General features: G+C 36.1%; 1 protein-coding gene across 2 annotated transcripts in view; it reads left to right on the forward strand.

The window, feature by feature from the left end:
* The window catches only part of KLHL1 (kelch like family member 1), a 379998-nt gene extending 372612 nt beyond the window's left edge, over positions 1-7386 (forward strand). Inside the window, exon 11 of one of the 2 annotated variants that reach the window (XM_027092284.1) lies at positions 6767-7386. In XM_027092284.1, the coding sequence (XP_026948085.1) occupies positions 6767-6826 (60 nt within the window). In that variant the 3' untranslated portion in view covers positions 6827-7386. The remainder of the gene's footprint in view (positions 1-6766) is intronic. The other variant, XM_027092285.1, reaches the window with a different exon arrangement.
* Positions 7387-27361: the final 19975 nt, after the last annotated feature.

The raw sequence follows: 27361 nt of genomic DNA on the forward strand, positions 1-27361 counted from the left end.
GGACTCAAATCAATAAAATTAGAAATGAAAAAGGAGAAGTTGCAATGGACACTGCAGAAATGCAAAGCATCCTAAAAGACTACTACAGGCAACTCTATGCCAGAAAAATGGACAACCTGGAAGAAATGGACAAGTTCTTAGAAAGGTATAACCTTCCAAGACTGAACCAGGAAGAAATAGAAAATATGAACATACCAATCACAAGTAATGAAATTGAAGCTGTGATTAAAAATCTTCCAACAAACAAAAGTCCAGGACCAGATGGCTTCACAGGTGAATTGTATCAAACATTAAGAGAAGAGCTAACACCCATCCTTCTCAAACTCTTCCAAAAAATTGCAGGGGGAGGAACACTACCAAACTCATTCTATCAGGCCACCATCACCCTGAAAACAAAACCAGACAAAGATACTAAAAAAAAAAGAAAATTACAGACCAATATCACTGATGAATATAGATGCAAAAATCCTCAACCAAATACTAGCAAACAGACTCCAACAGCACATTAAAGGATCATATACCATGATCAAGTGTGATTTATCCCAGGGATCCAAGGATTCTTCATTATATGCAAATCAATTAATGTGATACACCATACTAACAAATTGAAGAATAAAAACCATATGATCATCTCAATTGATGCAGAAAAAGCTTTTGACAAAATTCAACACCCATTTATGATAAAAACTCTCCAGAAAGCGGGCATAGAGGGAACCTACCTCAACATAATAAAGGCCACATATGACAAACCCACAGCAAACATCATTCTCAATGGTGAAAAAGTGAAAGCATTTCCTCTAAGATCAGGAACAAGACAAGGATGTCCACTCTCACCATTATTTTTCAACATAATTTTGGAAGTCCTAGCCATGGCAATCAGAGAAGAAAAAGAAATAAAAGGAATATAAATTGGAAAAGAAGAAGTAAAACTGTCACTGTTTTCAGATGACATAATACTATACATAGAGAATGCTAAAAATGGCACCAGAAAACTATTAGAGCTAATCAATGAATTTGGTAGAGTTGCAGGATACAAACTTAATGCACAGAAATCTCTTGCATTCCTATACACTAATGATGAAAAATCTGAAAGAGAAATTAAGGAAACACTCCCATTTACCATTGCAACAAAAAGAATAAAATACCTAGGAATAAACCTACCTAGGGAGACAAAAGACCTCTATGCAGAAAACTATAAGACACTGAAGAAAGAAATTAAAGATGATACCAACAGATGGAGAGATATACCACATTCTTGGATTGGAAGAATCAATATTGTGAAAATGACTATACTACCCAAAGCAATCTACAGATTCAATGCAATCCCTATCAAATTACCAATGTCATTTTTTGTGGAACTAGAACAAAAAATCTTAAAATTTGTATGGAGACACAAAAAATCCTGAATAGCCAAAGCAGTCTTGAGGGAAAAAAAAACGGAGCAGGAAGAATCAGACTCCCTGACTTCAGACTATACTACAAAGCTACAGTAATCAAGACAGTATGATACTGGCACAGAAACAGAAATATTGATCAATGGAACAAGATAGAAAGCCCAAAGATAAACCCACACACCTATGGTCAACTAATCCCTGACACAGGAGGCAAGAATATACAATGGAGAAAAGACAGTCTCTTCAATAAGTGGTTTTGGGAAAATTGGACTGCTACATGTAAAAAAATGAAATTAGAACACTCCCTAACACCATACTCAAAAATAAACTGAAAATGGATTAGAGACCTAAAGTAAGACCAGACACTATAAAACTCTTAGAGGAAAACCTAGGAAGAATACTCTGACATAAATCACAGCAAAATCTTTTTTGATCCACCTCCCTGAGTATTGGAAATAAAAACAAAAATAAACAAATGGGACCTAATGAAACTTCTAAGCTTTTGCACAGCAAAGGAAACCATAACCAAGATGAAGAGACAACCCTTAGAATGGGAGAAAATATTTGCAAATGAATCAACGGACAAAGGATTAATCTCCAAAATATATAAACAGCTCATGCAGGTCAATATTAAAGAAACAATCAACCTAATCCAAAAATAGTCAGAAGACCTAAATAGACATTTCTCCAAAGAAGACATACTGATGGCCAAGAAGCACATGAAAAGCTGCTCAATATCACTAATTATCAGAGAAATGCAAATCAAAACTACAATGAGGTATTACCTCACACCAGTTAGAATGAGCACCATCAGAAAATCTACAAACAGCAAATGCTGGAGAGGGTGTGTAGAAAGGGGAACCCTCTTACACTGTTGGTGGGAATGTAAATTGATACAGCCACTATGGAGCAGTATGGACGTTCCTTAAAATACTAAAAATAGGATTACCATATGATCCAGCAATCCCACTACTGGGTATATACCCAGAGAACACCATAATTCAAAAAGACACATGCACCCCAATGTTCATTGCAGCACTATTTGTAATAGCCAAGTCATGAAAGCAAACTAACTGCCCATCAACAGATGAATGGATAAAGAAGTTGTGGTACATATATACAATGCGATATTACTCCACCATAAAAAGGAACAAAATTGGGTCATTTGTTGAGACGTGGATGGATCTATGACTGTCATACAGAGTCAAGTAGGTCAGAAAGAGGAAAACAAATATCATATGTTAACGCGTGTATATGGAACGTACAAAAATGGAACAGATGAACCAGTTTGCTGGGCAGAAGTTGAGACACAGATGTAGAGAACAAAAGTATGGACACCAAGGGGAGAAAGCTGTGGGATGGTGGGAATGGTGGTGTGATGAACTGGGCGATTGGAATTGACATGTATACACTGATGTATGTAAAATTGATGACTAACAGTAACCTGCTGCATTAAAAAAAAAAAAATATATATATATATATATATTAAATGTTTTATAACAACTTTATTTTAGTACAATAAACATTAATTTTAAAGCTCTTAATTACTTTAAGACTTTACATCCATATCTTATCATTATTTGTATTTTTAAGACTCAAGGGACCATCAGCAAACCCACACAAAATCCCTTTGAAATTCCAGGCCACTAGAGAAAGTTCTGGTATTTGCTGGATAATGCCTGTCACCTTCCCTTCACATACCCCATAAATGGACAATATCATCTGATTATTTCATTTACTACTGGCACCATAAAATGGCCAAGCATTAGAATGAATAAGCAAATATATTAAAATATATAACAATGTATGTTTGGAAAATTTCCCAAGCTAGCTAGAATTGGAAATAATGTAAATAGATTAGAGAGTATTTGCCAGATTCATGTCTTAATAGTTACACAGAGAACAAACCCATGCATGCTTGCAGGTGTGTGTGTTTGTTTGTGTTTTAAATAAATTTGACTTTGTCATTTAACATTGTTATTTTGTGTTTTTGCATTTGATTTGAAAAAAGAATATGTGTGCTTCAAGACATAGAAAGAAAAATTTACTTCCATTTCCCCTAGCCTGGCTAAAATCACCCTTTCACAATGTTGTAGTGCTGTCTTGTTGCATCGACCTGCAGCTGTAAAGAAACAGTGATAGTGTGTCATTTACTGTCATATCTCCAAAACCTGACATAGTTGCTGGCATGGGGTGAGAGATATGTGAATGTTTCTTAAATAAATTTATTGTGAATTATTTTTGCAATTCAGTTTACTCTGTTGTGTGTGGATTTAGTTTATTTGCATATAATAGATATATAAGATGCTTAGAATGAGTTTCAGGGAAGCCTGGTGAGATATTTAAATTTTCAGTTGCTGTTTAATAATTGGTTTCATGCCAACCTTTTTAGGTTATCATACTAAGGCTGAAAGGTATAACCCTGGAGAGAGAACAGGACAGATTGTTTAAAATATGTATTAAATAAGATAAAACTGGACCAAGGGGGAAAAGGGGAAGAGTCTCAAATATTTAAAATATATTTTTGTAGAATATATCAAATGTTTAAAATAGAATGATAAATGCTGGGGTAAGGGGAATACTTAATACTATGATAGAACTTAAGTGTGTTGGGTAGAGAAATCTTTCAGAAAATGTTATGTAGAGTGAAGCATAGAAAATGAGTAATAGTTAAACAGATAAAAATATAGGGAGTGTTTTGGTTTAAGGAAGAGAATTTTTAAAGAGCCTCAGGAAGGAGAACACATAGCATGTTTCATTCGGCAATAAATAAAGCAGTGAGCAGTAAGTTTGGAGAGATAAATTGTGTCTATATCATATAGGATCAGAAACCATGTTATAGAATCTTGACTTTACCATAAACCTAAAGGAGAGTTAATGAAGGATTTTAGACAGGGAAAGTAAGTCATCAGAATTGTGCTTTAAAATGATTGCACTTGATGAGAAGTGAAAAACGATTAGGAGAAAGCAAGATCAGAGTCGGAAATTTATTAGGACATATTTTATTAATCCACTGTAGGGGTGGAAAATTTTTCCTTCTTTCCTTCTTGTTTCTTCAGCTAATGAAATAATTAAATTGACATAAAACAGATTAACGGGAGAAAAACAAATTTAATTTTGTACATATGGAAACCCCATAAATACATGAGACTCAAAGAAGTGACCAAAGCAGGAAGCTTTGATACTTTTTAGACAAAGAAACAATAAATTCATGAAGAACTGAGTAGACAAAGTGGTTTGAGATTGAGGTAGGAAATTGGTGAAGAAGTTACAAGGTTTGTTTCCACAGCCTTCTTGGCCCTAAATTCCCTATGTCTGGTGATCAATATGCCTCTACCCTCCTGGTAGATGAGGGTACCATTTCACATGGGAGATTTATCTCCTACTTTAAGGGATCAAAGGAGGGTCAGAGTGTCCCTCCTGTGTCCGGCATCTCTCAAGTACCTTTAGTTCAAAATAATCAATATGCCAAAGTGGGATACCCTAGAGTGGCATATTCTGCTCCCCTTCACACTCAAGGTGAAACTGTAACCTGAACTAGGTTGAAGACAGTACGAATGGGTATAATTAAGTTCGTTGGAGAGATACTTATAGGACTTGATGGTTATTTACCTGCAAGGTTGAGGGAGGTAAAATTAAGGGTCATGGATGTGCTCTAGGTTCCTGTCTTGAGCAACTGGGTAGAAAGTGGTGGCATTCACGGGTAAAAGAAATACAGGAGGAATAGTAAACTCAGGGGAAAAAAGCAGACATTCATTTTTACACACACATATAAGCATGTATAGAAATATAGATGCAAATGTAGATACAGACATAAAGTGAAAGTATGTACATTGTACTTCACCTAGAAATTATGCATGGTAGTTTTCAGTACTGAATGAACATCAGAGAGTATTTGGGAAACTTCAAAAATACATCTACCCAATACTCATCCCATTCCTATTGAATGGTGGGCCTTGAGTGTTTATACTTTGTAAAAGTCCCTTAGATGACTCTGATGTGAAACAATGTTTCAAAATCATTGGAAACTAAAAGAGAGACAATGGAAACTGTGTGCATTTTGGAGTCAGAAATATTTCAGATTGTAGACATTGATGTTACCAGATTTACATATTGTCTCTTGACACTCCATTCACATGCCTGTCATACAGAGATGACAACATATGATGGGATTATAAAGGTGACAGTGATATATAAAAATTATTCTTAACACACAATATGCTATCAATATATCACATGCCCCTTTTCACTACTCATTTTGAGCAAATATCTATGAAAAAGACAAGAGATGTTATATTAGCTTTTTTAAAAATAGGATATTAAATGAAAGGAATAAAAAAAAGTCACATGGGAAGGTATTTTGGTTTTGTTTCTGTTTTTATTTTTAACCTGCAAGGGGGATGGCAGGTAACAATAAGCACAGTTAAAAGAACTAACAGATAATTAGATAATGACGGTAATTTTCATATTTAGAGAGTGAGACCATGTCCTTTCTCAATCAATAAGATAATGTATGTGATCTGAGGTTATTTTGCTCATAGCTATTTTATTTGTTACATTTTATTCCTTTCTCTTTGAAATAATATCCTGTAATTTCTCATCTACCTAATATTTTTATGTGCATAAATTATTCTTAGAAAACTGTAATAAAAATCATTGATATGAAAAAGTTCAAATTACTAAAATCTTAGTTTACCTCTATGGAATAAATTTTCATTACAAACTTTATAAAAATTATTGTTTTAATATATTTCTAACCAATTTCATATTCAGGATTATTTTAAAAATCTCAGTTCTCATTTCAATAACAAGTATAATGTAGACTTTTAAAAAAATAGACCCTGTAGCAATTGTAATTATGGCCTATTAATAACAAAATATTGAAGCTATATCACTGTATGTCTCTGTTTAGAATGAATGAATAACACATTTAATTCAGTATAATATCTTGGGAGATAACTTCACAATGACTTCAATAGTGAAATAGCTATTTCATCTAAAATATACTCCAAGCTGTCACTATGAAATATCATCACAAATGTGTCCATGCAAGCTCTAGAATAAATCTTTGCTGGAAACTTTTCTTAAACAGCTTCATTTCACTGAAAATCATTAAAGAATTTATTAGTTTCGTTAAAAATTCTGTAAATGATTGCAGGTTTAAAAAAAATCAATACACATATTATTCTTTTATGTAAATGTCATTTTCATTGTTTCCATTTATATTGTACTACTTGTGGATAAATTGGGAAAAGATAAGCACATTTATTAATGATTTTCATGCATATGAATGAGTGGTTTAAATACATTATAATTTGTATATTTTAAGACAGTAAAATTTGTCTTAAATTGTGTTTCATCTTTTTCAACAGATGGCTTCCTTGAATATTGGGAGAGCAGGTGCCTGTGTAGTAGTCATCAAGCAACCTTGACTTATTTTTATTTGGATGTATTTTAATTGCTGGAGTGGTTATTTTTATATCAGAGGGCAAGAATGAGAACTTCCTGAGATGAAAATTCTTCAAGAACAAAGATTTTGGTAGATTTACCTACTGATGTCAAAAGAAATAGAAGATCAAACAGAATTATGGGAAACAAGAAAACAAACTGCTCTGGGAACACTATCTGGTCATGTATTAGTTCAGGAATGGTTATTGGTAATTTGTTTTGTATTGTAGCATACAGTAACTAGAGTTACCAAAGGCTTGTTTTTCTTGAACAATTAAAAGGAGAAACCGAGATTTGTGACATGGATAATTTCATGACCACAGTTCATTCAATTGTTTTATAATCTGTGGAGATACCAAGAGGTTGCCAAGAGTAGAAGACATGATATTTCATCTGACAGAATTTGATCAATTTACTATTTTCCTACTCAGATGTGATCATACCAGGAGGTGGAATGATGTTTATTAAAGCAAACATGCTTCTTCCTAATTTTCCTAAACTATGAACTAGAGAAACAGATTCATGCTTGTCTCTTGCATTCAGAAAACAAATCAGAGCTGCATATATAATCTGAGAGGATGGTTGGATTTTATTGCAACTGTATAAGCAATTTGAAGCTGGAAAACACAAAGGATCTTTTTCATTAAGCTTACCACATTGCTTTGCTTTTTGAACACACTGAGCCAAAGAATTAGTACAATTATAGGCTTTTGCCTTATGATGAGTTCAGTGTAAGCATGGAAGTTAGTTATTCTGAATGTTATATATATATATATATATATATATATATATATATATATATATATATCCATTGCATGTTGAAGTCCTTTAGAATTTTGTTCATAAAGAATCTTAGAAATTTGAGAGAGAAATCTATGATCCATTCATTTGGAGTGTTAATCATCATTGTTAGAAGGAAGGCAGACTTCAGATTCTCATTCCCCACTTTTCAAACTTGTTACATTGATATGCACATTATTTTATGCCAATGTTTGTAATTGTTTAAAGCATATAGTAGAAACATTACACAATGTCCTTAATAGTCCATGTAAATTTTAAATATAATTAATAAATAATAGAAAATTTACTTTTACCAGTGTATTTTTTTCAATAAATTTTAATTCAGAACTGAGTAAAAAATTGACAAGAAATAGTCGTTTTATTGCTCGACTTTTCAACAATCAAGAAGTATATATTTTCATCAAAACACAAGTTTATTTCTTCCTAAATACTATGCTGACAGCAAATGCAATCTTTTTTTTTTTTTTTTCGGTATGTGGGTCTCTCACTGTTGTGGCCTCTCCTGTTGCGGAGCACAGGCTCCGGATGCGCAGGCTCAGCGGCCATGGCTCACGGGCCCAGCCGCTCCGCGGCATGTGGGATCTTCCCGGACCGGGGCACGAACCCGTGTCCGCTGCATCGACAGGCGGACTCTCAACCACTGCGCCACCAGGGAAGCCAGCAAATGTGATCTTTAATTATTGTTTTCTTTTATAGTCACTCACTTGAGACAGCTAACAATAGTGCTTAGAAAATGCCCATCCCATAATGAAAGTGCTGATAATCATGCAGGGGCTAGAAAAGTCAAGAAAATCCCTCTTTTTGAGTCAATGTAAAACATGAAATTGAGTTTTATTACTGGGTAGTGGAAAAATATTTGAAATTAATAGCCATGGAAAATATTGATAGTTTATGTCAAGGAAATATTAGGAAATCTAAAATTTCCCAACATGTATATGTGATCAAATTTATTAGTCACATTTCAGAAAAATGATATAAGATATTAAGGAAGTATCAGTGATTTTTTAATCATAGTTAAAAGATGAATAGCATGAAATTTATCATTTTAGCCATTTCTAATTGTACAGTTTAGAATTGTTAAGTATATTCAATTTCTTTGCCCACATATTTACTTCAATGCATAGAACATACGGATAATATTAGCTAACTGAGGTGGACAATTTATTTCTGAAATGTTAAATAGAGGGAAAGATAAAATGGTGTATATCTATTTGTTAATCAGTAAAGCTTTGTGGTGGTCATACTTAAAACTTGGTTAATAAATTTATCAATATTTTTACAAACTTTTTTTTCCTTAGAAGGAATTTTCCCCAAATTTGCTGCATTCAACCAACTATTTTCTATATGTTTATCATATTAGCCTGCTGCCTCTTATATTTCATACCATGAGTGTACACACCTAATTTACCATACAAGGACATTGAAAAGCAGTTTGGGCAATAAACTCTAAGCTTATATGAGATAGGAAGAAGGGATATTACCGTGCCATTTACTGAAAAGTATATTGTCCACCAAGTTCACATGAGTTCCAGGACTTACCATTTACCCTGCCATGACTCCAATCCAGGATTCTTGAAACTTTGTCAACTGCTAAGGTGTTAAGGAAGTATCAGTGATTTTTTAAATGTAGTTAAAAGATGCATAGCATGAAATTTATGCAGGTCCTTATTCAGCTATGCTAAAGACTGCCCTTTGGGGTAAAATTTCTGCTAAAGACAGGATTTACTATTTGGCTGTTTAATTAATAAGGCATACTTAAATAAAAGATGTATAGAAAATACCATCAATGAGGATAGTTTTTCTAAGTTACTGTTCAGGTTTTTTACTGCATTGATATCTCTAGAATATAACTTATTTTTATAAATACCTCTATATAATCAGAATAATCCGCAAATATTTTCAATGTTAAAGATGACTATTAATGATAATAGGAATATATAATATACAATTGCCCCTCCATATCCATGGGGATTTGGTTCCAGGACCTGCCCTGCATACCAAAGTCTGTAGATGTTCAAGTCCAATAGTCAGTGCTTCACATCTGTGTGTGCCACCAACCTCAGACTGTGTAGTACTGTATTTATTGAAATGATAGTGAACCAGTAGTATTGCAGTAGATGGGTGACAATGTTGGGAAAATAAATTAAAAACAAACAAAAAAACTTCTACAATCCTGAAAACCTCTCCACAAAAGTACTAGAAAAAACTTTTTTTTATTATTGAATAAGCATGAAACCAGAATCTAATACACATCACAGGCAACGTGCTAAGAGATCGCAAAGATAGAGAGAAATCTCACCCTTCCATGCAGCCAAGCAGATACAACTTATTAGACATATTTTTTCCAGGTAATCAATATCTACTTCTTAAGTAAGAGGACTGAACAACACTATTTGTCACACAAGTTCATCCTTACTTTACTCAGTAGTTGGCGTGACCATCTGAGTTAACTAATTAGCTTTATCCAGAGGGGGGAAAAAGCACACTTCTCAAAACTTTGTGACAGTAGGTAATTTTGCAACTTGGATTAAGGTCCCACTAGATAGACTCCTCCCCTCCCACAGGAGCTGTGCAATAGGGGTGCTGTCTTCCTTGAGGATTACATTTCAAAGAAATGGCTTCCAGGCTCTTGAGAAAGACATCCTTAAGTCATAACGTTGACAAAAGTCCTATCTAGTTTTTAAGAGGATTTATAAACATTTCAAAGAGAAGAGAAAGTACTCAGAATTACAAGTTTTCTAAACTAAATGCTCTGAGAAAAAGAAAGGGAAGAAAATCTCTTCCCTTATTTCAACAGGGAGAATTAAGCTTCTTAGTTTTCATTGTATTTGTCCTAATGATTGATATTAGTGTATTTTCCCTCCAGTTGTTTTTCTATCTAACATTAGGAGACAGTATATTTCCCGGATAAGCAACTTTACTATCACTTAGGAGTTTGTTAGAAAAGCTAAATCTGAAACCCATCCAGAGCTGCTAAATGAGATCCTGTTTTTTAACAAAATACCTAATGTGACTTGTTAAACCTTGAGAAACACCAACTTCAGTCACTATTTCTCTGCAAACTCTATTTCCCTCTCTGGTTTTCTCAATAAGGCACCAACTAGGGAGTTAGCAATCCTATCTAGTTCTCATATTTAATCCATGTACTCCAGGATAAATTTTATCAGGAATAGAAGTAATGTTTTAGTTCTCATCTGCTTTCACTTTGTCTAATTTTTTAATAGGTTCAGAAACTAGATGAGGAGGAGGGTGCTACTCATTCGATTCCCTCCAAGCCCCAGCAGAAAAACAGTTAGCTAGGTGAAATGCATATATGATAAGCAGAGAGTTCCAATTATGAAGACCTACAATTTTTAAAAAGGAAGATGCGAGGGAAAGTATATGTTCATACTATGCCCATTATTTTGTAATCTGTTTCAGTCTTACTGAGACTGGAGAGAACAGAAGTAATTCCTGGTCTCAAGTAGCAGCCAAATTTCTGGCTTACAATCAATCAGTGATTCTTATTCACCTCAATTCTCTTGAGATGATAAATTCAAGTTTGCTTGGGAAGTAACCCCCAGCTAGCTTGCCCTCAGAATGGGAGAAAATATTTGCAAATGAAGCAACTGACAAAGGATTAATCTCCAAAATTTATAAGCAGCTCATGCAGCTTAATAACAAAAAAACAAACAACCCAATCCAAAAATGGGCAAAAGACCTAAATAGACATTTCTCCAAAGAAGATATACAGACTGCAAACAAACACATGAAAGAATGTTCAACATCATTAATCATTAGAGAAATGCAAATCAAAACTACAATGAGATATCATCTCACACCAGTCAGAATGACCATCATCAAAACATTTAGAAACAATAATGCTGGAGAGGGTGTGGAGAAAAGGGAGCTCTCTTGCACTGTTGGTGGGAATGTAAATTGATACAGCCACTGTGGAGAACAGTACGGAGGTTCCTTAAAAAACTACAAATAGAACTACCATATGACCCAGCAATCCCACTACTGGGCATATACCCTGAGAAAACCATAATTCAAAAGGAGTCATGTACCAAAATGTTCATTGCAGCTCTATGTACAATAGCCCGGAGATGGAAACAACCTAAGTGTCCATCATCGGATGAATGGATAAAGAAGATGTGGCACATATATACAATGGAATATTACTCAGCCATAAAAAGAAATGAAATTGAGCTATTTGTAATGAGGTGGATAGACCTAGAGTCTGTCATACAGAGTGAAGTAAGTCAGAAAAAGAGAGACAAATACCATATGCTAACACATATATATGGAATTTAAGAAAAAAAAAATGTCATGAAGAACCTAGGGGTAAGACAAGAATAAAGACACAGACCTACTAGAGAATGGACTTGAGGATATGGGGAGGGGGAAGGTTAAGCTGTGACAGAGCGAGAGAGGGGTATGGACATATATACACTACCAAATATAAGGTAGATAGCTAGTGGGAAGCAGCTGCATAGCACAGGGAGATCAGCTCGGTGCTTTGTGACCGCCTGGAGGGGTGGGATAGGGAGGGTGGGAGGGAGGGAGATGCAAGAGGAAACAGATATGGGAACATATGTATATATATAACTGATTCATTTTGTTGTAAAGCAGAAACTAACACACCATTGTAAAGCAATTATACTCCAATAAAGATGTTAAAAAAAAATGTGTCACATATATACAATGGAATATTACTCAACCATAAAAAGAAACAAAATTGAGCTATTTGTAATGAGGTGGATGGACATAGGGTCTGTCATACAGAGTGAAGTAAGTCAGAAAGAGAAAGTCTAGTACCGTATGCTAAAACATATATATGGAATTTAAGAAAAAAAAATGTCATAAAGAACCTAGGGGTAAGACAGGAATAAAGACACAGACCTACTAGAGCATGGACTTGGGGATATGGGGAGGGGGAAGGGTGAGCTGTGACAAAGCGAGAGAGTTGGCATGGACATATGTACACTACCAAACGTAAAATAGATAGCTGGTGGGAAGAAGCTGCATAGCACAGGGAGATCAACTCGGTGCTTTGTGACCACCTAGAGGGGTGGGATAGGGAGGGTGGGAGGGAGGGAGATGCAAGAGGGAACAGATATGGGAACATATGTATATATATAAATGATTCACTTTGTTATAAAACAGAAACTAACACACCATTGTAAAGCAATTATACTCCAATAAAGATGTAAAAAAAAAATACAAAATAAATTTTTAAAAAAATTAAAGAAATTCTGGGGAGCCTGTACAGCCCGCCACTGCCAGGGTCCCGGGATCCAGGGACGGCTCCCCGGGAGAGCGCACGGCGCGCCTCAGGCTGCAGTGTCACGCCGGCCTCTGCCGCTGCAGGCCCGCCCCGCACTCCGTGACCCTCCCTACCCCCAGGCCTGGGTGAGCCAGAGCCTCCGAATCAGCGGCTCCTTTAACCTCGTCCTGTCTGAGCAAAGAACAGACGCCCTCCGGCGACCTACACGCACAGGCGGGACCAAATCCAAAGCTGAGCCCCTGGGAACTGTCAGAACAAAGAAGAGAAAGGGAAATCTCTCCCAGCAGCCTCAGAAGCAGCGGATTAAAGCTCCACAATCAACTTGATATACCCTGCATCTGTGGAATACCTGAATAGACAACGAATCATCCCAAATTAAGGAGCCCTGTGGATGAAAGGCTCTTGGTGCTGCAGCCAGGACTCAGTGCTGTGCCTCTGAGGTGGGAGAGCCAACTTCAGGACACTGGTCCACAAGAGGCCTCCCAGCTGCACATAATATCAAACAGCAAAAATCTCCGAGAGATCTCCATCTCAACGCCAGCACCCAGCTTCACTCAACGACCAGCAAGCTACAGTGCTGGACATCCTATGCCAAACAACTAGCAAGACAGGAACACAACCCCACCCATTAGCAGAGAGGCTGCCCAAAATCATAGTAAGTCTACAGACACCCCAAAACACACCACCAGACGTGGACCTGCCCACCAGAAAGACAAGATCCAGCCTCATACACCAGAACACAGGCACTAGTACCCTCCACCAGGAAGCCTACACAACCCACTGAACCAGCCTTAGCCACTGGGGACAGACACAAAAAACAACAGGAACTACGAACCTTCAGCCTGCAAAAAAGGAGACCCCAAACACAGTAAGATAAGCAAAATGAAAAGACAGAAAAACACACAGCAGATGAAGGAGCAAGATAAAAACCCACCAGACCTAACAAATGAAGAGGAAATAGGCAGTCTACCTGAAAAAGAATTCAGAATAATGATAGTAAGGTTGATCCAAAATCTTGGAGATAGAATGGACAATAGAATGGACAAATTGCAAGAATCAGTTAACAAGGACCTAGAAGAATTAAAGATGAAGCAAGCAACGATGAACAACACAATAAATGAAATTAAAAGTACTCTAGATGGGATCAATAGCAGAATAACTGAGGCAGAAGGACGGATAAGTGACCTGGAAGATAAAATAGTGGAAATAACTACTGCAGAGCAGAATAAAGAAAAAAGAATGAAAAGAACTGAGGACAGTCTCAGAGACCTCTGGGACAACATTAAACGCACCAACATTCGAATTATAGGGGTTCCAGAAGAAGAAGAGAAAAAGAAAGGGACTGAGAAAATATTTGAAGAGATTATAGTTGAAAACTTCCCTAATATGGGAAAAGAAATCATTAATCAAGTCCAGGAAGCACAGAGAGTCCCATACAGGATAAATCCAAGGAGAAATACGCCAAGACACATATTAATCAAATTGTCAAAAATTAAATACAAAGAAAACATATTAAAAGCAGCAAGGGAAAAACAACAAATAACACACAAGGGAATCCCCATAAGGTTAACAGCTGATCTTTCAGCAGAAACTCTGCAAGCCAGAAGGGAGTGGCAGGACATATTGAAAGTGTTGAAGGAGAAAAACCTGCAACCAAGATTACTCTACCCAGCAAGGATCTCATTCAGATTTGATGGAGAAATTAAAACCTTTACAGACAAGCAAAAGCTGAGAGAGTTCAGCACCACCAAACCAGCTCTACAACAACTGCTAAAGGAACTTCTCTAGGCAAGAAACACAAAAGAAGGAAAGGACCTACAATAACGAACCCAAAACAATTAAGAAAATGGGAATAGGAACACACATATCGATAATTACCTTAAATGTAAATGGACTAAATGCTCCCACCAAAAGACACAGATTGGCTGAATGGATACAAAAACAAGACCCATATATTTGCTGTCTACAAGAGACCCACTTCAGACCTAGAGACACATACAGACTGAAAGTAAGGGGATGGAAAAAGGTATTTCATGCAAATGGAAACCAAAAGAAAGCTGGAGTAGCAATTCTCATATCAGACAAAATAGACTTTAAAACAAAGACTATTAGAAGAGACAAAGAAGGACACTACATAATGATCAAGGGATCGATCCAAGAGGAAGATATAACAATTGTAAATATTTATGCACCCAACATAGGTGCACCTCAATACATAAGGCAAATACTGACAACCATAAAAGGGGAAATCGACAGTAACGCATTCATAGTAGGGGACTTTAACACCCCACTTTCACCAATGGACAGATCATCCAAAATGAAAATAAATAAGGAAACACAAGCTTTAAATGATACATTAAACGAGATGGAGTTAATTGATATTTATAGGACATTCCATCCAAAAACAACAGAATACACATTTTTCTCAAGTGCTCATGGAACATTCTCCAGGATAGATCATATCTTGGGTCACAAATCAAGCCTTGGTAAATTTAAGAAAATTGAAATTGTATCAAGTATCTTTTCTGACCACAACGCCATGAGACTAGATATCAATTACAGGAAAAGATCTGTAAAAAATACAAACACATGGAGGCTAAACAATACACTACTTAATAATGAAGTGATCACTGAAGAAATCAAATAGGAAATCAAAAAATACCTAGAAACAAATGACAATGGAGACACAACGACCCAAAACCTGTGGGATGCAGCAAAAGCAGTTCTAAGGGGGAAGTTTATAGCAATACAAGCCCACCTTAAGAAGCAGGAAACATCTCGAATAAACAACCTAACCTTGCACCTCAAGCAATTAGAGAAAGAAGAACAAAAAAACCCCAAAGCTAGCAGAAGGAAAGAAATCATAAAAATCAGATCAGAAATAAATGAAAAAGAAATGAAGGAAACAATAGCAAAGATCAATAAAACTAAAAGCTGGTTCTTTGAGAAGATAAACAAAATAGATAAACCACTAGCCAGACTCATCAAGAAAAAAAGGGAGAAGACTCAAATCAATAGAATTAGAAATGAAAAAGGAGAGGTAACAACTGACACTGCAGAAATAAAAGAGATCATGAGAGATTACTACAAGCAACTCTATGCCAATAAAATGGACAATCTGGAAGAAATGGACAAATTCTTAGAAATGCACAACCTGCCAAGACTGAATCAGGAAGAAATAGAAAATATGAACAGACCAATCACAAGCACTGAAATTGAAACTGTGATTAAAAATCTTCCAACAAAGAAAAGCCCAGGACCAGATGGCTTCACAGGCGAATTCTATCAAACATTTAGAGAAGAGCTAACACCTATCCTTCTCAAACTCTTCCAAAATATAGCAGAGGGAGGAACACTCCCAAACTCCTTCTACGAGGCCACCATCACCTTGATACCAAAACCAGACAAGGATGTCACAAAGAAAGAAAACTACAGGCCAATATCACTGATGAACATAGATGCAAAAATCCTCAACAAAATACTAGCAAACAGAATCCAACAGCACATTAAAAGGATCATACACCATGATCAAGTGGGGTTTATTCCAGGAATGCAAGAATTCTTCAATATACGCAAATCTATCAATGTGATAAACCATATTAACAAATTGAAGGAGAAAAACCATATGATCATCTCAATAGATGCAGAGAAAGCTTTTGACAAAATTCAACACCCATTTATGATAAAAACCCTGCAGAAAGTAGGCATAGAGGGAACTTTCCTCAACATAATAAAGGCCATATATGACAAGCCCACAGCAAACATCATCCTCAATGGCGAAAAACTGAAAGCATTTCCACTAAGATCAGGAACAAGACAAGGTTGCCCACTCTCACCACTCTTATTCAACATAGTTTTGGAAGTTTTAGCCACAGCAATCAGAGAAGAAAAGGAAATAAAAGGAATCCAAATCGGAAAAGAAGAAGTAAAGCTGTCACTGTTTGCAGATGACATGATCCTATACATAGAGAACCGTAAAGATGCTAACAGAAAACTACGAGAGCTAATCAATGAATTTGGTAAAGTGGAAGGATACAAAATTAATGCACAGAAATCTCTGGCATTCCTATATACTAATGATGAAAAATCTGAAAGTGAAATCAAGAAAGCACTCCCATTTACCATTGCAACAAAAAGAATAAAATATCTAGGAATAAACCTACCTAAGGAGACAAAAGATCTGTATGCAGAAAATTATAAGACACTGATGAAAGAAATTAAAGACGTTACAAATAGATGGAGAGATATACCATGTTCTTGGATTGGAAGAATCAACATTGTGAAATGACTCTACTACCGAAAGCAATCTATAGATTCAATGCAATCCCTATCAAACTACCACTGGCATTTTTCACAGAACTAGAACAAAAAATTTTGCAATTTGTATGGAAACACAAAAGACCCCGAATAGCCAAAGCAATCTTGAGAACGAAAGAAGGAACTGGAGGAATCAGGCTCCCAGACTTCAGACTATACTACAAAGCTACAGTTATCAAAACAGTATGGTACTGGCACAAAAACAGACAGATAGATCAATGGAACAGGATAGAAAGCCCAGAGATAAACCCACGCACATATGGTCACCTTATCTTTGACAAAGGAGGCAGAAATGTACCGTGGAGAAAGGACAGCCTATTCAATAAGTGGTGCTGGGAAAACTGGACAACTACATGTAAAAGTATGAAGTTAGATCACTCCCTAACACCATACACAAAAATAAGCTCAAAATGGATTAAAGACCTAAATGTAAGGCCAGAAACTATCAAACTCTTAGAGGAAAACATAGGCAGAACACTCTATGACATAAATCACAGCAAGATTCTTTCTGACCCACCTCCTAGAGTAATGGAAATAAAAACAAGAGTAAACAAATGGGACCTAATGAAACTTCAAAGCTTTTGCACAGCAAAGGAAACCGTAAAGAAGACCAAAAGACAACCCTCAGAATGGGAGAAAATATTTGCAAATGAAGCAACTGACAAAGGATTGATCTCCAAAATTTATAAGCAGCTCATGCAGCTTAATAACAAAAAAACAAACAACCCAATCCAAAAATGGGCAGAAGACCTAAATAGACATTTCTCCAAAGAAGATATACAGAGTGCCAACAAACGCATGAGAGAATGCTCAACATCACTAATCATGAGAGAAATGCAAATCAAAACTACAATGAGATATCATCTCACACCAGTCAGAATGGCTATCATCAAAAAATCTAGAAACAATAAATGCTGGAGAGGGTTTGGAGAAAAGGGAACCCTCTTACACTGTTGGTGGGAATGTAAATTGATACAGCCACTGTGGAGAACAGTATGGAGGTTCCTTAAAAAGCTACAAATAGAACTACCATATGACCCAGCAATCCCACTACTGGGCATATACCCTGAGAAAACCATAATTCAAAAAGAGTCATGTACCAAAATGTTCATTGCAGCTCTATTTACAATAGCCCAGAGATGGAAACAACCTAAGTGTCCATCATCGGATGAATGGATAAAGAAGATGTGGCACATATATACAATGGAATATTACTCAGCCATAAAAAGAAATGAAATTGAGCTATTTGTAATGAGGTGGATAGACCTAGAGTCTGTCATACAGAGTGAAGTAAGTCAGAAAGAGAGAGACAAATACCGTATGCTAACACATATATATGGAATTTAAAAAAAAAAAAAATGTCATGAAAAACCTAGGGGTGAAACAGGAATAAAGACACAGACTTACTAGAGAATGGACTTGAGGCTATGGGGAGGGGGAAGTGTAAACGGTGACAAAGCGATAAAGAGGCATGGACATATATACACTACCAAACGTAAGGTAGATAGCTAGTGGGAAGCAGCCGCATAGCACAGGGAGATCAGCTCGGTGCTTTGTGACCACCTGGAGGGGTGGGATAGGGAGGGTGGGAGGGAGGGAGACGCAAGCGGGAAGAGATATGGGAACATATGTATATATATAACTGATTCATTTTGTTGTGAAGCTGAAACTAACATACCATTGTAAAGCAATTATACTCCAATAAAGATGTAAAAAAAAAAAAAAAAAATTAAAGAAAATAAAAAAAATAAATAAACAGCATTGCTCTAGTAACATCTTCCCTGAAAAAAAAAAACAAACAAACAAAACAAAGTCAACCTAGTAAATTTGAAGATCTAATTGACTTTATTCAATGATTCATGAATTGGGCAGCACCCCATTTATCAACTAGAGGGGAGCTCAGAATGGGGTTGTACAAAATGGAAGGGCTTTATAGGAAGAAGGTAGGGCAAGGGAGATATTAACAAAAGAAGGGAAATAATTATTTTTAATCCAGGATGTCTTCTTTTTTGGGGGAAGGGAACAGTGCAGGTTTTATCATGCAGATTCCCTCTTCTTTCCCTGGGAGATGATGTAAAGCCTTACCTGAGAGATTACCTCATTTGTGATGACCAGAAAATTCCAAACTGTTTGATTAAAATTACATTTCTGAAGAAGGTGAATATGACAGTTAGGTTAGGTATTAAATCTAGGTTTGGTATCATGGGCTTTAGCACAAATGATGCCATTTTGGGCCTATGGTTTTCTTTTTAACACTTAGAAGGTCAAACCTCTTCCCCTGCTTACTGAGAAACTTGAATTTTCAAAATGAGTTAGATTTAGAATTGGTATATAAATGACGGAGAAAATCAAACCCACAGCATCAACACCTTTTGTATTAAACTGAGGGATACAATTAAAATGTTTGTGTAGTTAACAGATAAATTGAGGCATAATAAAAACTTTAAGAGATTATTTCAGCAAAAATTGGTTCCAAGCAAGCAGGCCCAAACTAGAAGTAGTTAGGAGTGCTCAGCCAATAGGAGCTAGGAGAAAGACATATAGAGGAGGTGCAGAAGCAAAGAAAGGGAATTATTTGATTGGCTATAGCTTAAAGCTTAGTTGGCTGTGATTGCTTGTTTTTAGCGGTTTGATTTTGTACCTTTGAGGCATTTACTGGTTTAGATTTTTGTTTGCTTTCATAAGCTATCCTTGCATTAGAGCCACCTCAGCCTAACGGCCTCTTTGTTTAATTAATTTAACAGCATTAATATATTTTGATATGTTAGAAGCTCAATCATAACTGACTTATTCTAAAGCAGTAATATTAATTTTAGATTTAAGAAAATGTTATGTGGAAGAGTAAGAGAAAGTTACAACGTTTGAATATTAAAAACTTTTACCATTGAATTTATAATTTTAATGCTATATTTGTTAGTGTTGACTAATGTTTTGAAAAGTTTTCTTAGGATAAGTACTACACAAGCTTAGAACACAAGCATATTATATTTATGAGTGTAGATTAAAATGTGGGAGGAAGTTTAAATAAGCTATAAGTGAGACTAATTGTTTAAGAAAATTTAATGTCCTTAAATTCATATGAGTACATATTAATCAAGGGGCCCTTTAAAAGGATTATTAATATTTCATAGATTTATAACTAAAATCCCAAGACTCTGAAATTCCATTTAGAAACTTAAGGAAAATATGGTTTGTTTATATAATTAGTTTTAAAAGTTGATTTTATTGTATGAAGAAAATAACTGCTAATAGTTTTCCTCCTACATAAAATGCACTCAGTCAAAAACAAAAATATTAATATTTATAAAGTACTTCCCTACCTATTATTAATTCATCATTACCTCCAATTCAAACTAACAGCTTCTTCAGAGCTATACTCTATCCATCATAGAATGAAAAATAGAATTTTATGGTATAGATCTGACAATCCATTTTATTAAATATGCTAAATTAAATATAAATTTATGAGAAAATGCTTCATATTGCCTCAAAAATTAAACAAACTTATGGATATTAGACTACCTCCAGTAAAAAATGTAAAGATTTTTGTTGTATTTAGATAATGTTTTAGTCATTATATCTTGATATTTGTACCTAATATAAGTGTATTTGTATTCTACCTCATTTTTTCCCCACCTTAGGACAGCTCATCTCTGTTAGATATTTGAAGACAATTTTAAATAAGTCTATTTCTGCTTAGTAATAATTCAGAAAGATGAGATATATCTGTTTGGAAATGCATAATTGTTATATCCCTTACCCCCCATGCCCACTCACAAAAATGTTGAAATTCTTTTAAAAATAATATGTATTTGAATGCCTATGTTTTCCTAAATGTCCAAAACCTCTTCCTTTCCATCACTTCTATTGCCAGAAATAAATGATGTGCAATAATTAGCTAATACAAATAACATTTAGATGTTAACTGGTATCAAAGATGTTTACAGGGAATTTATTTTTATTTTAAATCTTTGAAAAGGAAAATTAGATTAAAGGTAATTTGATATCAGTTAAAAAATTAAGAGAATTCCTAAAGGAGTCTAGGAAACAGACCATGAAGTGTACACATTAGGGAGAATAGCTAAATTGCATGTCCAAGCACTGACTTGATTGATTTTTATTCTGATCCTTTCACCAAATTACATTTGCAAAAGTAACCATGGAGACTAAAAGCTTGACTACGGGAATTGAACTAGCAAAGTAATACCAAAGAATATAGTAAAAGAAAGGCTAAGGTGATTTCACAGTCAAATAAGTATCTTATTTTTACATATAAATATGCTACATTGAGTTTTCTAAATCCTAACAAATCAACAGCCCCTACCTACTATCAGAAAGAGTAGAAACAGGATAGTAGATTAACCAGTGAACAAAATGTTTGTTTTGATGGCTAATCTCAATTTTCTATGTGTTTGTTGATTATCAAGTGGTTTAGCACATATAAAATATTCTTTAATAATAATGTCACATTCTTAGATGTACATTCTCAACTGGAATAAATCAGCTCTATGGTCATAAAAAACACTATTTTAGTGACATTATATTTTGGACTAATTCTATTATTCACATATTATGCTATTATTTTGAACTGAATAAAAATTCAGGAACTTGCAGAAAAATCTCAATTCTTCAGTTGGCTTCAAATTATGTAAGTATATACAAATTACAGATCCATAACAAAATAATAAATAATTATCTATAATTTATATGACAAAGATAAATTAAATGTAATATATTCATAATGCAACATATGTCAAATATTAACTGAAAACCTTCTATAATGCTAGGAATCAAAATTGGTGTTGGAGGCATAATTTTAAGCAACAAGTTATTTATTTATTTCCAGAACAGTGAGAAGAACACACTTATAAGCAAATAATTCCTGTATGCTGAATAAACTTTGGGGTAGATTTAAGTGCCAGAGGTAAAAGAAGCTGATGAGGTAATATCAAGTTGAAACCGAATCTGGCCTGTGTACCTCAACACTGAATTAATTCTCAGAGACAGAGTTTTGGGTGAAGTAGAAAAGAATAGCTTTATTGCTTTGCCAGGCAAAGGGGGCCACAGCAGGCTAATGCCCTCAAAACTCTGTGTCCCACCCTGCAGGGGATAGTGAGGAGTTTTATAGTAATGGTTTAGATAGGGCATTATCAGCTCTTGGACAATCATCTGATTGGTTGGTGGTGAGGTAAGTGGGAGTCAGCATCATCAACCTTCTGGTTTCAAGCAGTCTGGGGTCTATGTGCTTGTGGGCAGTACACGGTTAACTTCTCCCACCTGGTGGGATTTCAGTATCTGCCAAACAGCTCAAAGATACTGTTATATATATCCCTTGAGGGGGAACCAGGACCCTGCCCCAAGGCTACATTATTGTTTCTTTTGACTATTCCTCCCTTGTCTCCATATCCCCTCCCTTCCTTAATCAGCAACTGTTTGAATCTGCTCATTGGAACTCAGGGAAGGTCATCGAGGCTGAATGAAACCTATTTCCTGTAATCAAGAAATGGGGGACACAGAAAGGCTTTTGTGCCCAGGAGCCCCATAGAGTCCTGCTTGATATCAAAATTGTTTGGGGAGAAGACGGATTTAACAAAGAAGCTCTTATTTCTAAGGATAGAAAAATCTGGAGAAGGGTCTTGATCTTGGGTGGGCTCGGCCTGCAGCAGCTTGAAGCAGGATTTTTGTTCCCTGGCCAGAGATTGAAGTCAGGCCATGGAAGTGACAGCGCTGAATCCTACCCACTAGACCAGGGGCCAGTGACAAGGCCCTGGACTGTCAGCTTTGTAGAAAGGAATTTTCACAAAGAGATAGAAAGTAGTGAAACAAGTAAAGTGTTTATTTGGAGGAAAAAGGATACGTGTGGATAGACACATGGGAAGGCTCAGAGAAAGAGTTGAACTCTCATGGTAGTTTGAATCACTTATATGGGGCATTTCTTGTGGGTTTCCCCTGGCCAATCAGCTTGCTTTGCCTGGTTCTGAGTCTGTATTTGGTTTATCTTAGCCAAGATGGATTCTAGTGAAGAGGCCTATGGGTAGGTTGACATCACCTACTATGGGGTGGCGCCCCCTCCCTTTTTGGCCCCTGAAGAGCCTTTTTTCACAGGTGTAGTCAGGAAGGTCTCCTTGACATGGAGAATGAGAAATATGTGGTCTCTATCTTTTATCTGGGCAGGGCTTAGCTTCTGACTCCTGCTATTATCTTCATCTTGGAATATCTGTCCGCAGGGGACAAACTCCAGCTACTCAGCCCCATCTATCACCTACCTCTTCTGAAGTAGACTTGAAGATGTAGAAAAAATTATGTCCTTCTTTCTCTAACCACATTTTACTCATCTTCCACATGATTACCACTGCTAAATCTTGGCAGGAGGAAGGTATTTTTGCTAGGCCCTTTCTTTATAGGCTCAGAAATAATTCTCAAATGGTTTACTGATGAATCCTTAGGTAATGCAGACCAATTAATATTTGTGAATTCTTATGTTAAAAGTGTTAAGTAGCTCTGATTTGGAAAATTGTAGGGTGCCTTTCTCTCTTCTGTAAGGCCTCCAGAAAAAGAAACATTATATGCATTTAGTAATCTACTTTTCTTCAACTATAAATTATGGATAAGGATCCAAGTGTCAAGAAGTACTGAATGAACTTTCATTTCACCATTTTACTTCAGGTATATATTTTTTATCTGACATTTATAGCAAGTTTGATAATATGTATTACTGATTCCCAATGGGTTGGTCACCCCTCAGTGGGTCCTACGACCAGAGTCACAAATGCCAATCCAAGGAAACCAGGTTCAGTATAGCAGAACAGAAACTTTATTCATTGATCAAGGAATGGAGATGGGAGAGCTAAGAAATAAATTAAGGCAAGAATCCTTTAGCCCTCAGGGGCTGGTTTAGGTGACAAAATATAAAACAGTTCTCTATACATTCAGGAAGTATTCTTAGGTGTTAAGAGGTTATAATTTTGTTTCAGATCACACATTCTTGTATCTGGGTTGTATACATTTTTCCAGATATGTGACTAAGGCAAATTACTTAACCTCTTTATTTCTGAGTTTCCTCACTCTAAGTTTATTGGGAGGATTAAATGTGAAAAGTATTTAAGCCACTTAGAACAGTGCCTATCCTTGAGAAAATCCTTGATAAGTGTTAATAAAGTAAACCAAACAGTCTTCTTGAACTATGATAACAGCTATGCGTGGTGATTTTTCATACAGAAATGCAAAAAGTGTCACAGTTTAAGAAATTGTTTACTACTATGCCATCATTTTTAGAGAAGCAATTGTACAAATACTTTTTTCATGAAGTTTATTTTTCTGAGAAACATATGCCTATTAACAGAACCAAGGTTAGTATTAGCACTAGGACCGATACAGAAAAAAAAAATTAATATAAACTAAGCAAATACCTAGATCAAGTAATTTCATAAGTTATGAAAGCAATTTTGTTTGTAGCAGAGTCAGGGAAAATTTAATGATGGCAAAAGCTCAGCTTCTCTGTACACTGGTGCCGATTCGAATCTCAGAGACAGAGTTTTGGGTGAAGTAGAAAAGGATAGTTTTGTTGCTTTGACAGGCAAAGGGGACACAGCAGCCTCCTGCCCTTGAAAACTATGTGTCCCAACCAGGGAGAATTTGATGAGTTTTATAGCATTAGTCCAAGGGTAGGGTTGCTGACAAGATTAGGGTGTGTGCAGGGTCTCAGGTGGTTGGTCTCCTAATCTTGATGAGCTTCTCTGGTCCCTTTAATCTTGCCTTAGGTGGTTTCTTGGCTGCTTCTCCCATAATTAAACAACTGTTAAGATCTGTCCTTTGGAACTCAGGGAAGGTAATGGAGTCTGGAGACTTGCCTACAAGAAACAGGGGATAAAAAATCTCTGTGCCCAGGAGCCCCACAGGGCTCCACTCGGTTTCATTAATAATTGACAGTTGAAAAAAAGAAAAATTTCCTAATACAAAAGAGTAAAAGTAAATTGGCAACAATTAAAATAGTTATAAATATATAAAAGTTATCTCTTGTCATACTCAAACACTACCTGATATCTGACCATTTACCAAATTCTATTCACTTTATTAATAAAGTTTTGTAAAATACAAAATTCACTGAACAGTTACAAAGATTACTTTATTCAGGCTATTGTAATAGGGGAAACTTTCATTAAAGATGCTGTAAGACTAGGGAGGAAAAGTAAGGTTCACAGAGTCAGGCAAACAAGGGAGTCATGAAGGATGAGCGAGAGTCTTATTTGAAGGATGGAGGTGCTTAGGTCTTGGTAGAGGCAAGGATGATACAATTCTCAGAACACAAGAGGGGAGGGGAGTGTTTCTCAAACTGCTTTCCAGGAAGATCAGACTCAGATAAACTCAACATCATTAGTCCTGAGTTTGCTCAAGATTAATATCATTCAATGCTGAACAATCCAAAACCTCCTGAGTAGAGTGAATCAGAGTGAATCAGGATCTAAGAAATGGTTTTATGAAGATTCTTGTTGACTTAGCTCCAGTAAAACCAATTGAACCCTCTGTTCATAGTTGGTGGTATAGGTCGGTTATTTTAGGGTCCTCTATGTCAGACATCTTAAAAGAGGAATGCCTAAAAAGAATGTGTGTGGGGGCTTTCCTGGTGGCGCAGTGGTTGAGAATCCGCCTGCCGATGCAGGGGACACGGGTTAGTGCCCCGGTCCGGAAACATCCCACATGCCGCGGAGCGGCTGGGCTCGTGAGCCATGGCCGCTGAGCCTGCGCGTCCAGAGCCTGTGCTCCGCAATGGGAGAGGCCATAACAGTGAGAGGCCCGCATACCGCAACAAAAAAAAGAATGTGTGTGTGTGTGTGTGTGTGTGTGTGTGTGTGTGTGTGTATGCATGTGTGTACGTGTGTAGTTAAACTCCTATTGAACACTAAGCAATTAAACCCCAAGCATCACCAATCCTGTGGATTCTAAGAGGTTGTTATAGGAAAATCTTAAACTGGAGGAGTCAGAACAGTTGTAGATATTCTGTGAATTTCTTCATTGGCATTTCAAATGTGATTGTTGACCACAGAGATGTCAGAGAAGTTTCAGGAAACAAATCTACAGCAGTTGTTTCTGACCCTTTCTGGAGGCCAGGATCAACTGGTTGTTTAGCAAAGTCTTTCAAGTTTCTTGAAGCTCTAGAGCTAGAATGTTGATGCTCTTGCACAGTCATTGTTACCTCTTGTACAAGGGCATGAATATAGGACCCAAACATTTTGTCAGTCTTCCTTAGTCACCCAACAGAGACTTATCCTGGGATAAATTTGGCCTAGGCAAGACCTGCTGTAAATGGTGAATCTTTAGAGGGTTTTATCAGGTTGTCAGGGTTTAGCTCACAGGATTTCATATATTATTATCGGGATGTGAAAACAGGTTTTAGTTCTTAGTGACACTGAGTCAAGTGGGAAGGAGAAAACTGCAAACAATAATTTGGGTGGTTTTAGACAGATATTGAAGGAAACTTAGAAGAACTAAAAGTTTGAGCAAGTTAACAAGATCCACTCAAATTTTCAAATAGATACTCAAACTGGGTTTTCATAGGGTGAAATCAAATCTTCTTTGTAAACCCGTTAGTTATCTGAAATTTACAAAGTGGTACAAACTAGCTTAAGGCAGTGAACTGACAGAGTCTGACAACCTGGAAGGATTTTTCTCCATTGAAACATAAAAATTTCCTCTACTATCTCCCCTCTATCTTTTGATAAAAAGTAATTTTAAAGAACGGTTATTCTTGATTGTAAAATAAGGCTGATGTCATTAGGTTTGGCCTGATTGCTTTCATAGGTACCGTAACTATGATAATTTACCATATGGCCTTTTAAATTTTGCTCTGCTGGAATCTCACATAGGAGATTCTCAGTTTGGATTTATAAAATCCTTGTGAGCGTAGAAACTCAAAGTCAGACCAAGAACTTGACATCAGATTTGTTGTAGTACCTATTAATTTGGTTGAATTCCTCTCTTTTCAAGGCTGCCAAAATATCTTCATGTTCCTGGGCCTATTTTCTTAATAGCATGTCAGAGTAGGAACACTGTAACACAGATACCAAGCCAGTTTTTCCAAGAGCACTTGGTAAGCATTGGATCTATAAAGTCAGTTTTAGTTTCTTAAAAGTAT

The sequence above is a fragment of the Aethalodelphis obliquidens genome, unplaced genomic scaffold (assembly GCF_003676395.1).
Source record: "Aethalodelphis obliquidens isolate GAN/ISIS:26980383/991018 unplaced genomic scaffold, ASM367639v1 scaffold76, whole genome shotgun sequence".
Lineage (NCBI taxonomy): Eukaryota > Metazoa > Chordata > Mammalia > Artiodactyla > Delphinidae > Aethalodelphis > Aethalodelphis obliquidens.